This window comes from Lissotriton helveticus, chromosome 6 (assembly GCF_964261635.1).
Source record: "Lissotriton helveticus chromosome 6, aLisHel1.1, whole genome shotgun sequence".
Taxonomy (NCBI): domain Eukaryota; kingdom Metazoa; phylum Chordata; class Amphibia; order Caudata; family Salamandridae; genus Lissotriton; species Lissotriton helveticus.
Window position 1 is genome coordinate 111361506 of NC_136067.1, and position 16139 is coordinate 111377644.

At 47.4% G+C, this 16139-nt stretch overlaps 1 protein-coding gene across 2 annotated transcripts in view; it reads left to right on the plus strand.

The window, feature by feature from the left end:
• Positions 1-16139, plus strand: part of LOC144762304 (exportin-5-like) — a 2548278-nt gene that overhangs the window by 1446477 nt on the left and 1085662 nt on the right. For both annotated transcript variants that reach the window (XM_078647452.1, XM_078647453.1), the window contains one exon: positions 235-434. In XM_078647452.1, coding sequence (XP_078503578.1) covers positions 235-434 — 200 coding nt within the window. The remainder of the gene's footprint in view (positions 1-234; positions 435-16139) is intronic.

A 16139-nucleotide genomic window follows, 5' to 3' on the forward strand; every position in this document is an offset into this window, starting at 1 on the left:
TACTGTGTATATCGATCTGATCTGTTGCAAACTGTATTCTGTCTGTATTGAACTTGTCAATAAAGTTTTTGAAAATGTAAAAAAATACACACTGAATCTGAGATGAATGCAGGGTCATGAATGAAATGTGTGTCTTGTGAAACATAACGGAGTGTATTCCTGAGTCTAAGCCAATCCCTGATCACGTAATTCCAGAAAGGTTCCTAGCAGCCCTTCACTCTGTTCTGTTTTCAGCCGCAATTTCAGACACTGTTGGATAATGTGAAGTATCTGTTGTCCAACGAGCTGTTGATGACTGGAATGGAGAAGTGTCTCTTGATAAAGTGTTTGGTGGAGCTCAGCAACTACTTTGAGAACTATGAGCGTCAGAAAGCGTTCCTGGAAGAGCTGCTGACCCCTGTAGCTGCACTCTGGCTGTCTGAGGTGATGCAACGGTAAGGCTGCCATCTCTTTAGCCTGTTAACGTAACATTACAAAGTAGTTGTCACTGATCATGAATTAAACTCAAGCTCTCCGGTTTATGTTTAGCTTCAAACGAATTTGATTTTCCTGGAGGCTCTTTGGGATCAACCTCTTGTGAAAAGCAACATACATCTCTTAATAGATCTTTCCCCCAGAGGCCACTGTTACATACCAAGGATCTACCCACCACCCCCATCACTACCCTAAAGGCCTTTTCTTTCCTTACCTTTGTGGGACTTTTTTTCCTCTACTGTATTGGTTTGTCAATCTGTGTTTCTTTATATATCCCTTAGTTCCACTATGACTATTTAACTCTTGTTCCCTTTTTTCCAGTACCTCATTAATCTTCCCTCTTATTTTACAATCTTCCATACTCTGTTCTAATTTTCTTCCATCAAATAGGTGCAGATACACATTTTCCCACCTGATTACAAAAGACCTTGCAATGGTCTGTTTTCTCTTGGTTATGAGGTGTTCGGCAAGTCTCGCGCAAGGTTATATATGAAGTTTTATGACTGATATTCTCCCCTGCAGCTAGGTATGACTTTGGACATGCCTGGTTGGAAGTCTGCCCTCCACTTCCATTGGACACTGCAGTTCTGTGAACTGTTGAATCAGTGTATGGTCTTTTCTTCAATGGATGCACTGGCAGTATTTCCCCTAATCTTACTGTGCATTCTAATATCAGACATAGAGTAAGAAAACAGTGGAAAAAGAAACGCATTCACATGTACACATTGCGTTTCGTAACCTCCGTTCTGTATCGTAAGATCAGATCTGAAAGAAACACGTTAGTGTTAGATTCCTTACCTTAGAATATCCCCAGGCGTCAGACTAGATCTGGAAAGTTTTTGTCAGCAGTACCCCTACCCCTGCGCGTTGGTAGGCGTTGTCTGCACCTCAGCGTCCGGCGTCGGAGTCGTGATCGCCGGAATGACGTCGCTGGAGTACTTAGAAGATGCCCTCGCGTGCTGACGTCAGTTCTTTTTTTCTACGCCAGCAAGCGCAGATCCGGAAAGAGCATACCCTTAGTAATTTTTTGACTAACTTTTTGGACAATGTTGTCTATCTTTTTTGAGTCGACTTCGACTCCCGGTGCCAATAGGGATGCCGGGTTTCAAGCCGTGTGATGCCTGTCACCGACTGATGTCGGTTACGGACCCCCACCTCCGGTGTCTCTAATGTTTGGGGGCCGACCACGATGACAAGTCGTTCCCCGACTGCCGGGCCATGACGTCGAAAGCTAGGAGGGAGCGGTCCCGCAAGCTACTCGTGATTCGGCAGTCGGCTCCGCGCCACTCGAGGAGGAAGTCAAGGGACCGGTCACGGAGCCGAAGTCATCACCGTTCGTCGGGATCCAAGTCCTTGCACTCGGGTAAGTCGAGGCAAGGCAAGAAGAAGTCAAAGAAGCGTCATCGCTCTTCTTCCGCCCCTCGCGCGACCCGCCGGAGTTGCATCCGGTCCCACACCCTCTGGTCCCTGGACTCAATGCGACTCTGGGTGAGATTCGAGACTTCCTCGTGGCCATGAGGTCTCTCTTCCCGCTGTCGAGTCTTTGGGCCCCGCAGGCCCGACTGGGGCTCCTAGCATACCGGCGGCTTCGGCCCCTGTGCCGTCAACGACTCCGGTCCCGACGCAGCTGTACCCCATGGGATCCAGGCCTGGATCCCGGTCGACGCCAGTTCACCTTATGACTCCTCCGCTGGCGCCGACCCCCACGGTGCCGCCACCGGCGCCGTCCTTGGACGACACCGTCCCTGGTTTCAGCCCCGGTCCGGATACAGCATCGTAACGGCGCCATCTGCAGCTTCAGTGGGTGAGTCCTTTACCTATGACCCGGCTCCGTCATTTATGCATGTTTATCAGGACACGGATGAAGGGGAGGACTGGGAGGGGTCCGAGGACCCTCTGGCACAACAGTTCCAGTTAAGTCAGGACTGGGCAGATGAGCTGGTGGGTGCCAGTGGTCTATGCACGTCGCCTGACACTGGATTTCTCTCTTCTCCCTTCATGGCTACGGAGGAAGGGGCTACTTAAGCTGTGGTATTGCGCAGGGCAGCCAAGGCCCTGGCTCTTGAGCTACCTGCAGCGGCCATGAGGACTAATCTCCTCACCAAGGTGCTTCAACCGCCAGTAAGCTCTTCAGAGCCTCTGCTGCCGTTAAATGAGGCCCTCACTGACGTTCTGATGGACACTTGGTCCAAGCTCTTCACAGTGTCACCTGTGGATCGGAACGTGGCCCGACGCCACCGCCCGGCTCCGGCCGACCCCTGCTTTCTGTCCGTACATCCCACTCCAGAGAGTCTGGTGATCCAGGCCTCCACGTCCCAGAGCGCATTCCCGACCGCTCCCCCGGATCAGGAATCCAAAAGACTAGATCATTGTGGCAAAAAACGGTTCTCCTCGGTCAGCCTAGGATTGCTGTCCATCAACACTGCATGCCTTTTGGGCCATTATTCCCACTCTCTGTGGGATATGGTGGCGGACGTGCTGCCCCAGTGTCCTGAGGAGACTCAGACATGGCTCGCCCAGGCTCTTGCTGAGGGGCGGGACGCAGCACGGTATTCCATCCGATGTGGACTTGACACTAGGGACTCGCTTGGCAGGGCGATTTCAACGACGGTGGCGATTAGTCGCCATGCCTGGCTGAGGTCCGCCAATTTTTCAGAAGGTGTACTGAACACACTCCTGCATATGCCCTTTGATGGCCGTCGCTTGAGCGGTTTAAGGACTCCAGGGCTACGGCCTAGTCCTTGGGCCTGTCGGGCCAGCGCCAGCAAACTTCTGCTTTTCGTCCCTTTCGTGGCCATGGAAGGGGCGCCCCCACACATTCGTCCAGCCACATGCCGCAGAACCAACCTCAATGCGGTCGCGGACATGGAGCCCACCTTGGCGGCGCCGGGGGTCAGAGTGCCAGTCAGTCCACATCCGCTCCCGCAGCATCTGCCTCAAAGCCTTCCTAGTCCGAGCTTTCAGGCCCATTCCACGGCAGTAGGAGGCAGGGTTTGCCATCACCTACTCCACTGGCGTTCCATCACTTCGGACAGGTGGGTGCTGCAAATCGTCCAAAGGGGCTACTACCTCCCCTACGAGGCGACCCCTCCAGCCATGCAACCGCAGTGCCACCGCATATCGGGGGATCACTTGCAACTTCTGCAGGAGTAAGTTAAGGCCCTCTTGGCCAAGGGGGCCATCAAGCGCGTTCCTGGGCCAGAAGTAGGCCTGCGTCCTATCTTGGACCTCTGGAGCGTCAACGGCTTCCTCCGGAAGAAGTTCAAGATGCTGACTGTAGCTCAGGTCCTGGCTGCCCTAGACCCCGGAGACTGGATGGTAGCGTTGGACTTGCAGGACGCCTATTTCCATATTACTGTCCTGTCGGCCCACCGGCGCTACCTGCGGTTCACGCTATGCCACGAGCACTTTCAGTTTACCATGCTCCCCTATGGTTTCACCAGTGCCCCTCGGGTTTTCACAAAAGTGATGGCGGTGGTCGCAGCTCATCTGCGCAGATTAGGGGTTCCAGTCTTCCCTTATCTCGACGACTGGTCATTGAAGACGAGCTTGCCCCAGACAGTCGTCTCCCACCTCCAGACTACGGCCGACCTCCTGCATTCGCTGGGGTTCTCCATCAGCATGCCGAAGTCACACCTTCCCTACTAGAAGCTCCTCTTCATCGGAGCGGTTCTGGACTCCGCGCAGTTTCGAGTTTATCCTCCTGAGCAGCGGGTTCTGGATATTCAGGCTCTGATTCCAATCTTTCAGCCTTTATCCCGAGTTTCGGTCAGGTTGATCCTACGGCTTCTGGGGCTGATGGCTTCCTGCATCCTGCTGGTACATCACGCCAGATGGCGGATGCGGGCTCTGCAGCGGAACCTGAAGTTCCAGTTGGCACAGCATCAGGGCTAAGTGTCTGACCACGTCCTGATCTCGGAGGGCACTGCGAGACAGTTGCAGTGGTGGCTCACGGACCGCAATTGGATCAGAGGCAGATCCCTCTCCCTTCCCCAACCGGAGCACGCAGTGGTGACGGATGCGTCCCTCCTGGGATGGGGGGGCCACATGGGAGAGGCGGAGATCAGAGGCCTCTGGTCTCCGGCGGAGTCCCGGCTCCATATCAACCTTCTGGAGCTGCGGGCGATCAGACTGTCCGGGGAAGTGTAGTGCAGGTGTTCACGGACAACACTACCGCCATGTGGTATTGCTACAAACAGGGCGGGGTGGGGTCGTGGACCCTATGTCAGGAGGCTCTGCGCCTCTGGACATGGCTGGAACATCAGGGCGTCACCCTGATGGTTCAACGCCTGGCAGGTTCCCTGAACACCAGAGCGGACAAACTCAGCCGTCGGTGCATGATGGATCACGAATGGCGTCTGAACTCGGACGTGGCGCAAGGTCTCTTTCTGCAGTGGGGAGAGCCTTGGTTAGATCTATTCGCCACCGAAGAGAACGCACAATGTCATCAGTTCTGCGTGCTGTAATTTCCAAGGCGGCACTCGCTCGAAGATGTTTTTCGTCGCGAGTGGAGCTGCGGTCTGTTGTACGTCTTTCCGCCTATACCACTTCTGTCCAGAGTGCTGAAGAAGATCAGGCACAACCAGGCCCAAGTCATCCTTGTTGCTCTGGACTGGGCACGAAGGCACTGGTATCCCGAGCTACTCAGTATGTCAATCGATCCCCCGATTCGACTGCCTCTTCAGGAGGACCTTCTGTCGCAGCAGCAGGGGACGGTCCTCCACCCGAACCTGTCCAGACTCCACCTCCATGCGTGGAGATTGAGCAGCGACAGTTGAGGCCATCGGACTTGCCTCCTGAAGTCTCTGATATCATTCTGGCAGCCAGGCGTCCCTCTACAAAAACGGTATACGCCTGCAGGTGGAATACATTTGTGGCCTGGTGCACAGCAAAGGCTGTGAATCCTCTCTCTGCCTCTCTTTCAGAGGTTCTCCTCTTTCGTCTTTCTCTGGCCCAGCAGGGCTCTGCTCTGGGCACTATCAAGGGCTATCTTTTGACCATTTCAGCCTTCTTTAGGCTTCCTGATCAGCCTTCTCTTTTCAAGTCCCCGGTTGTAAATAGATTCTTGAAAGGCATCACACACATGTTTCCTCTTGTTCCTTTCGTTATGCCTCAGTGGGATTTGAATCTTGTTCTTACTTATCTGATGTGCGCATCCTTTTGAGCCACTTGTAAGGTAAGGAATCTAATGCTAACTAATGTTTCTTACAGCTATATCGTTACCGAAGGTAAGTAACTTGTGCTTTAATGTGAAACTGGTCTTTACATGCAGACTTTTACAGCAGGTACATTACAGCCTATATAATGCAATAAACTAACCTTTACAAAGCAAACCCAAAGTTTAAAGTGACATCATATTTATTTTTTTGAACAGATTTTATTAATTTCCTTGATACAAACATTTCCTTCATTTTGTGGTACATTATATCGCTTCAATGCCAATAATCCAATAAAATCATAAACATAGTTATATCAAGCACTGGTTCATCAATAGTACAATTCAATAATTTGCGCCTGTTTTCTGTCCATTATTTATAGCGTCCGTTATGATTCCAGTAGTTTAGTACATATAATGTATTATAACGATTATAATAATCTAGTCATCCCCTCCCCGCCCACAACAGCAACAAATTAACTATGTCCCTCCCCCTCCCTTCCCCCCGCACAGACTCCGCTCTATCCTTACATTTATCTGTTTCCTACAGCAATTAAACGTCTCACAATTACAAGTTTGAATCACACTTCCAGTAGTGAACACCAATCATATGGTATAATAATACATCATCCTTATCTCATCTGATAAGCAATTCCCTTGATCGTGTTAACGGTATAGTATCATTTATGCTGCAGTGTGTGTGTTTCTGTCGCTATAAATTCCTGTAGCATTCCATTCCATCTAAATAGATTTTTCCGTAGTCCTCTCTGTTCCTCTCGTGTGAGCTCCGCGCTTTCAGCCTTACCCCACCTAACTACTTCATTGTACCAGTTTTTCCGCTTTCCACCACATTGTTATTGTCCGTTTAGCTAGTATCAATGCCAGGTTTGCAAATTTACTTTTAGGGTCTCCTTTCTTCCATCTAGGATTCAGACCCAGCATGCAGTATTCTAGTGGGTCCTCATTTACCCCCGGGGGCAACTGCATTTAATATGGTTTGTACTGCTGTCCAGTAGTGCGTCAGTTTTGCACAAGTCCACAGCATATGTAGCAAATTTGCATTGGAGGCATGGCATCGAGGACATGTGGCTACTGTGTCTAGAAACATCAAACTTAGTTGGTGGGGTGTCAAAAAGGCTTGGTGTGTTAGCATGAGCTGTATAAATTAGAATTTTGGGTTTCTCTAAACCTTCCTCTGGTATTCCAGCATATGCCCCCACTTCTTGTCTGTCACTTCTCGGCCTATGTCGGCATTCCATTTATCACGGAGTGTCTGCAGTGAAATTGCAGCATGCGTTCTGATTCCCTGATATAACCATCTGGTCAGATGACTACCATTACCCATGAGGTACTGCATGTGTACTAACGCATGTGTCGGGGTCTCTGTCCCTTCTGGGGCCCATGTGGCTCGAACATACCTTACAATATTCGCATATAATAGAAATAATGTATTTGGCACTCCCTGTTTCCTTACAAATGTATCGTGTGTAATTAGTGTATTATCCATAAATAACGCTCCCACTGTGCTCACTCCATCTTCCACCCATCTAGATATATGTTGCGATGTTACTGTCTCTAGCTGTACAGGGAGGCCCATTAATGGGATGTTGGGAGCATAGGGAACCAATACCTTTTGTATATTGAAGCGCATTCTTCAAGTACCTCAATGCAATATTTAACAATGTAGACACGATCGTTGGGATCTTGCTATTTCGCATCAGAAGCTGGTGCAATTACCTCTTTTCCCAATCCAGATTAGTCATGGCTATCTCTTGCAGATTGCGACCTGCTATCCAATATGCCAGCCATTGTAAGTGGCTCGCATAGCAATAGGCTTTCATATCTGGTACCTCCAAAACCCCATGTTTTGTATCTAATTGGAGTTTTGATAATCCTATTCTTCTGCATCCAGTCCCCCAGATCAATTCAATCAGTAGAGTATCCAGCGTCTTGAATATATGGGCAGGAATAATAATTGGTAAGTTTGTAAAATAGTAAAGCAGTGTAGGGAGCATCACCAATTTGGCAATAGCTACACTCCATGCTACTGAGAGCGGCAGGGATGTCCAGAATGGTATTTGCCCTTTAAGAGCTGTAATTGCCAGGTTCAAGTTACCATCCACCAACGTTTCTTTATATATCTGAATGCCAAGGTATCTAAAGGTGACTGCGGCTGTTTGGAACGTCCAGTGGCTAAATCGCAGTGGGTCTGCTTGAGTGGTGTCTGCAAAAAAATACGTATATGATTTGGTCTTGTTTATTGATAGCCCAGACAGTACTTGAAATTTATTAAATATTGTGGGAATTGGTTCATGATCCGCTTTAAGATCATTAAAATATAATATTAAATCATTCGCATATGCCGAGATAAGACGCATGTCGTTTCCCAGTCTTATTCCTTTGTGCGTCGCAATGGTACGTAATTTGATAGTTAACGGTTCGAGAGCTAAATAGTATGAATAATAAAGGTGAAAACAGACACCTTTGTCTAGTGCCTCTCGCTACTGTGTATTGTTGTGAAATATGAGTACGTGCACGTGCTGTGGGGTTCGTATATTGGAGACTAACCCATCTTACATAAGCATCTGGTTGTCCAAATTTCGAGAGAGCACGGAGCATGTAGCTCCAGAAAAGCGAGTCAAACGCTGGCGTAAATCTAGAGATACACAGCCTTGCATGTTGACTGTTAATGTTGCTTGTGTCATGACCTGGTGTGGTCGTCTTAATATTAAGGGCTGTGCATCTGCTAGGTACCTTCCCACACTGATCCATATGTATTAGTTTGGGCATAAGGTGGAGGACTCTGTTCGCTAATAACTTTCTTAAAATCTTATAATCTGTGTTTAACCGTGATCAGGGTCCTGCCATATCTTTGCTGTCCCTTCCCGGTTTCATCAGCTAAACCACTACTGCGTAGGAGGTGGGAGGGAGCCTGTGTCTAGCGAGACTTGATATAGGTTCTGTAAGTGAGGAACCAGCAATGCGGCATACACTGCGTAAAACTCTATCGGTAATCCGTCCATACATGTTGTTTTGTTGCAGGGAAGTTGTTTGATCGCTGCTCTAATTTCCGCTTTTGTTATGGGCTTTTCTCATTCTTCCTGTTGATCTGCCGTTAATTGTGGAAATCGTAAATTATCAAAGAAAGTCACAAAGTCGGTTTTACACAGCTCCGCCTGTGCTGCATAGTTTCTCATAATACGTTTTTAAAACTGTGTGTTCAAGGCATACGAGCTGCAGATTCTACACTTTGCATTAGATCGCCACCTGGTGTTGGGCTCGGTTGATTGCATGTTGTTGTCATCTTGGAAGAAGTCTTTTTAGTCACGAGATAGGTGACTCCTCCCTTGGACGATAGTGCGCATGGGCATCGGCTCCATCCTTAGATTGTTTTTTCCGCCACTGGGTTCGGATGAAACTTTTCCGTTCCGGTTCGAAATCTACTTTTCAAGTACTTAGACGCGTAAAATTTTCTTCAAACTTCACCAAACAACTTTCAACATCAATAAACATCGACTTGACTTCATCAGCTCGAATCCGGTCATCGACGCGGGCCGTTGGGCTTACCCTCACCGTGAAGCCTACAACTCATGGAAAGGACGCCAGTCAAAAGATGCCCCGAGTGTCGAGCAAAATGTCCACACAGTGACCATCACGAGGTCTGTAACCTGTGCTTATCGCCAGAACACGACGAATTCAGCTACACAGCCTGTGCATCCTTTCAATCGAAAAAGACCATTCGGGATCGGAGGGCCCGTCAATGCGACATGCAGAGATCAGCGCCGGAAGCAGTGGATATCTTCGATGAAGGTCCATGTGTCCCGGAGGAAGATTCCGATGATCTCCAGATCGTATCCGAGGCAGAGGACTCAGATGACTCCATACCTTGGGGTCAACGCGTGAGTACCACTGCCCCTACCCCAGCCCAAACACCAAAATCGTAGGCAAAGGTCAACACTCCGCTTGCGGGGCCCAGTCGAGACAGAAAAAAACACTTCGAAAGCCCCGCCATCGAGCCCGGCTCCGAAGAAAATAATGAAGCCTTCCGGTAGCTCCATACCGAGCAAACCGCATGTGCCGATACCACCTGCTCCCTCGGCACTAAAACAAAAAAGTCCCGGTTCCGAAAGACACTCTGAAACCGTCGACTCCGAGAGACAAAGCGGCTCCAAAAACAACGAAGCCTGCTTCCGATGCCCCGAAAACTGCTTCCACTCCGAAGCAGATGCTCTTGATGCCGAAACAAACAAAGCCTACTGCCGATCTTTCCAAGTCCACGAAACAGGGTTCGGCTCCAAAGACAATATCTCCGGTGCCAAAATCTACGCCAAAGGACTCAACATCGGCTCCTAAGGCTAAAAACAAGCAACAAACATGTTCGGAACCGAAAAGATCGGCGCCAAAGGCTGTGCCTCAAGAAGAGGAGCTTTTCCAACCAGATCCTTTACAAAAAAGGATCTACATTGATCCAGAAACAGGACATGTTTTCACTACACCATACAGGAAGAGGAAGTCAGATACAGCACCTACACCTCCAGTACCTGTCAAGAAGAAGGACTCTGCCACATCTCATATGCACCCTTCTTCTCCTGTATCACCTTCTCCTGCTCTTCCTTAAAACATTTCACCTCAAAATTCTCCTCCTCATTCTCCACAACATACTCCTCCTCATGATGTTGATGATGATGAGTATAGCATGGTGGGAGGGAGAGACCCAGATAACCCTTTTCCCTACCCAACAGGTTCATCAGACCGGGAGTATTCAACTCCACAGGATGTACCAGATATTCCTGACCCACATATATATATATATATATATATATCCATCTAAACCTTCTCCTCCAGAAGACAATATTGGGTTTGGGTACTTAATTAATAGGGCTGCCATCTATCACAAGGTCACCATGCATTCAGATGAGGCAGAGGAAGAGTTTTTTACTAGACACTTTTGAACACTCCCAAAAATCTGTGCAAATACTGCCAATGATTAAAGGGGTCATTTAACATGCACCAGAAGTGTTTAAAGATCCTGTAAAAGCTAGAATTATAAACCCAAGGATAGAGAAAAAGTACAGAGCAGCTCCTGAGGATCCTGCCTACATTAAAGGACAGCGACCCTTAGACTCCCTAGTAGTTTCAAACACTAGGAAAAAAGCAAATTCCCAAACATCAAGGTGAAGCACCACCTCCTGATAAAGAATCAAAGATCATAAATGCTTCAGGAAAAAGAATAGCTGCCCAAGCTAGCAATACATGGCGCATCGCTAACACACAGGCCCTCCTCGCAAGATACGACAGGGCTCACTATGATCAGCTAGAGAAGCTCTTACAACATCTACCTGACCAATATAAGGCACACGCAGATGACCTCATACAAGAGGGTAAGCTTTTATCAAATGCCTCCATTAAATGTGCACTAGATGTAGCAGACACTGCATCCAGAACAATAAACACCAGTGGCCTCCTTAGACGTCACGCGTGGCTACGTATTTCAGGATTTAAGCAAGAGGTGCAAACTACAATCTTAAATATACGATTCAATCAACAAAAATTGTCTGGTCCAGAGGTAGACACAGCACTGGAGAAAATGGAAAAAAGACACTGACACGGCCAAGTCTATGGGTGCTCTGCAGTCCACTCAAGCAAGACGCTCCTTTAGTCGCTCCTTTTACAGAGGAGGCTCCAAACAAGCTGGAGCAGACAATTCAGCTTCCTTTAAAACAAATACACAAACATTCTCTAATAAAGGATATTTTAGAGGAGGCTACAGAGGCAACAACAACAAGGGAAGAGGTCTAGGAAATAACAATAATCAAACCTCTCCCAGCACAAAACAGTGACTTCCTTCTGCTCCCCCAACAGCCTTCCACTCCTGTAGGGGGCAGACTAACACAGTTCCTACCTGTCTGGAATTCCATCACAACAGACAAATGGGTAAGACAAATTATCCAGTGTGGTTACTGCCTAGAGCTTCCAGTTACCCCTCCACATATACCACCCACACAGTCCAGTGTCCACAGAACATCTAACTCTGCTCTAACAAGAGGTTCTCTCATTGCTGCAAAAAGATGCAATAGAGCTAGTTCCGTTAAAACATCAAGGAACAGGGGTTTACTCACTTTGTTTCCTAATACCCCAAAAGGATGGAACACTAACACCAATTCTAGACCTAAGGCCTCTCAATCTGTATATACACTCAGATCATTTTCGCATGATCACTTTACAACAAGTGCTCCCATTGTTGCAACAAGGCGATTTCCTAACCACACTACCTCAAGGACGCCTACTTCCACATTCCCATACATCCTTCTCACAGGAAGTATCTCAGATTTGTACTAGAAGGACAACACTATCAGTTCAAAGTCCTTCCATTCGGGGTCATAACTGCACCACAAGTGTTTACAAAGTGCCTCGCAGTAGTAGCAGCACATCTCTGAAGACAACATATCCACGTCTTCCCATACTTAGACGATTGACTCATAAAAGCCAAGTCATTCAATCAGTGTGTCCAACACACATCTCAAACAATTCAAACACTGCACGACTTGGGGTTTACAATCAACTACACCAAGTCACATCTCCAGCCCTCTCATGTACATCAATACCTAAGGACTACCATAAACCCCAGTACAGCTCTAGCTTATCTCAGTCCAGCCAGAATACAGAGCATTCAAGCCTTAGTTACAAGGTTTCAAAACCAACGCTCTCTCCCAGTCAAAGTGTTCATGCAATTAATAGGCATGATGCCATTGCAGGAATGTGTAGCACTTCAGTGGAATCAGGCAGAAGGACAACTAACAGACCTGGTGTTGGTGGGCAGCCGCACACATCGCTCTCTGCAGTGGTGGAACACCAAAAACTTGTGCAAAGGGCGGCCGTTCCTTGAGCCAGTTCCACAAATAGTACTGACAATAGACGCATCCTTGACAGGATGGGGAGCACATCTGCTCCACCACACAACTCAGGGAAGATGGACAGCTCAAGAAAAGGTGCTTTACATCAATCACCAAGAGTTGCTGGCGATTTTCCTTGCACTAAAGTCCTTCCAAGTGCACATACGGAACAAAGCTGTCTTAATCCCGACGGACAACATCACAGCCATGTACTACATACAAAAACAAGGAGGCACACATTCCCCGCAGCTGTCCCAGCTTGCACAAAACATTTGGAGATGGGCAATTCCACAAAAGATACATCTGCTTGCAGAACACCTTCCAGGAGTGCACAATCAGCTAGCCGATCTGTTAAGTCGACAGACACAACAGATTCACGAATGGGAACTACATCTGCAAGTTCTTCAACCGTTTTTTCACAAGTGGGGTCATCCAGACATAGACCTGTGTGCCACACACGAAAACGCAAAATGCCCAACCTTCGCCACCAGGTTTCCACACCCGTTGTCCAAGGGCAATGCGATATGGATGAACTGGTCAGGCAGAATTGCGTACGCTTTTCCGCCAATCCCACTAATACCACGAGTGGTACGCAAGCACAGACCACAGTCTCTCAAACTAATCCTGGTAGCTCCCACCTGGGCACGCCAACCATGGTTCACCACACTGCTAGAACTTTCTCTAGTTCCACACCAAAAACTGTCTCTGACACCATCCATGCTAACGCAGAACCATGGAGACATCATGCATCCAGATCCAAGTCAACTGAATCTGGCGATCTGGCTCCTGACGTCTTAGAGTTTGGTTACCTTCAGTGCCACCAGACTCTATGAATATCAGTAAAGAAGCCAGAAGACCTACTACTAGAGCTTGCTATGCTGCTAAATGGAAAACATTTGCCATTTATTGCACTAATAATCAAATTGATCCTTTAGATGCTTCCATCCAAAATATTATCTGTTACCTTCTCCATTTGCAGAGATGTAATCTAGCATATTCATCTATACGCTTACATCTTGCAGCCATTGCGGCATACCTAAATAACAGACAACATATGTCGTTGTTTAGAGTACCAGTAATAAAAGCTTTTATGGAAGATTTAAAATAATTATTCCTCCTAGGTTACCACCCTCACCAGGGTGAAACCTAAACATTGTTCTTACCAGGCTCATGGGACCCCCTTTTGAACCTTTACACAAATGTGAAGTGAAATTTCTCACATGGAAAACAGCTTTTCTCATTGCTATTACCTCTCAGAAAAGTTAGTGAGATTCAAGCTTTCACTATACAAGAACCATTCTTACAATTACACCGTAACAAAGGTGTTCTAAGGACTAATCCTAAATTCCTTCCTAAAGTAATTACTCCTTTTCATCTAAACCAATCTGTAGAGTTACGGGTGTTTTTCAATACCAGACTCTGTAGCAGAGAGAGCTCTACACATACTAGATGTCAAAAGAGCTCTTCTGTATTACATCGATAGGACCAAATCATATCACAAAACAAAGCATCTATTTGTAGCTTTCTCTGCACCACATAAAGTCAACCCCATTTCTAAATCAGGAATTGCAAGGTGGATTGTTAAATGTATACAAATATGCCATCCCAAGGCAAAACCCACATTAACAGTTCCTGCTAGAGCGCACTCCACACGCAAACTAGGAGCCTCCATGGCTTTCTAAGGGTACATTCCCCATGAAGACATCTGCAAGGCAGCAACATGGTCTACAACACACACCTTCACTAAACACTATTGTGCTGATGTGCAAGCCAAGCAGCAAGCTGCAGTAGGCCAAGCTGTCCTCAATACTCTTTCAAACTTCTGCAACGGATACAGGTGACCACCGCTAGGGGAGACACTGCTGCACAATGAATGCAAACTGTAGAATATGCAGCTCATATGCCTCGAGCGGAAAATGCTACTTATCAGTTTGCATCTGTGATTGGCATGTAGAGCTGCAGATTTCTACACGCCCTACCGCCTCCCTGGGACCTGTATCTGTTCCAGTTTTTATCTTAATTAGATATACACCCATGGACAGCCTTTCTTTCTTTCTACTAACTCCATCATTTCCCATCATGGCGAAAAACAATCTAAGGATGGAGCCGATGCCCATGCGCACTATCGTCCAAGGGAGGAGTCACCAATCTCGTGACTACAAAGACTTCTTCCAAGACGACAGCAACATGCAGTCATCCGAGCCCAATACCAGGTGGCGATCTAATGCAAAGTGTCGAAATCTGCAGCTCTACATGCCAAGAACAGATGCATACTGGTAAATAGCATTTTTCTTATCTCTAATTGAGTGCAGACAGTGAGTCCCTCTGGAGGGTTAATTTCAGTGAAAGGTGCTATTCCTGGTGTGTGTTTAATAATCCTAGCGAGAAGTGAACCCGCCCTGTCTGCATCTGTGTGTTGCTTTTGTGTGTATGCGCAATAATCGATAATGCGAAGTTCTTCATGCTTTATATTTGCTTCTTGTAGTTTTTCCCTATTTATGTTATTTGTTGTTGCCTCTCGCTGCAGTTCGCCTAGGCTATTCTGAACTGCCGCCAGCTCTTTGGCTAATAGAGAACAGGCCCCTACTCGTGCTCTTATGACTGTCCCCTTATTACAGTTTTAAATGCGTCCCATTCCAGTTGACGCGTGCTAGAAGTACCTGTATTTTCTGCAAAATAATTGGTAAATGCTGTGGATAGGGAGCTGTGAAACACCGAATCTTCGAGAAGCAAAGGTTGCAATTTACAGGTAGGTTTGGGAATCTTCCCCCATCTTAGTGTAACTTCAAGAGGGTTATGATCCGATAAAGGTTTAACCAAGTATGTGGTATCTATTAGATTGGTAAGTAAACTTGTAGAACAGAAAATTCTGTCTATACGTGTGTGTAGTCCATGTGGTGGTGAAAAGAATGAGTATTCTTTATGATGAGGGTGTCGTTTACGCCATACATCAGTGGTTCCCAAACTTTTTACTCCTGAGGACCCCCACTGAATCACTACTGGAAGCCTGGGACCCCCAAGCAATTTGTACAATTTAAATTTCTTTTTAAAAACGCCTTTTGAAGCAGAGGCAATTTCAAGACGGAGACAGCCTGAATTGGGTCTATTGGCATGGACATGTATGCATACAGCAGTGTATTATTTAGTGGTACCCAAGGGCTTGTGGAAAGTGAGCAAACAGACAGCTGCACGAAAATCCTACTGCTGATCGTGGCTGCATCTATTTTTACCTGCCTGCCAAGTAACGGTAACCTATTCACATGCGCCTTTCAACGTTTTATTGCTTTTATTGTATTGCCTGTATTTTCATTGTTGTCTTTGACTGCTGTTATCTGTCTTCCTCCGCTGCCTGTACGTGGTCCGTGCCCCTTTTTCTTCCCTCTGTTCCCCTTGCTGTCCCCTGCTCTCTCTGCCTGGTCTTTCCTTCTGTACCCCTTGCTGCCCCGTGTCTCTGCCCGGTTTTCCCTTCTGTTCCCCTCACTGCCCCCTTGCCTCTCTACCCGTTCTGCCTTCTGTTCTTAGCTGCCCCTATATTTCTGTATTCTGTATTTTGCCTCTGTGCCATTCGTTTTTTGTGCCCGTCTGCCCTCTGTGACACTCGTTTTTGAGCCCCTTTT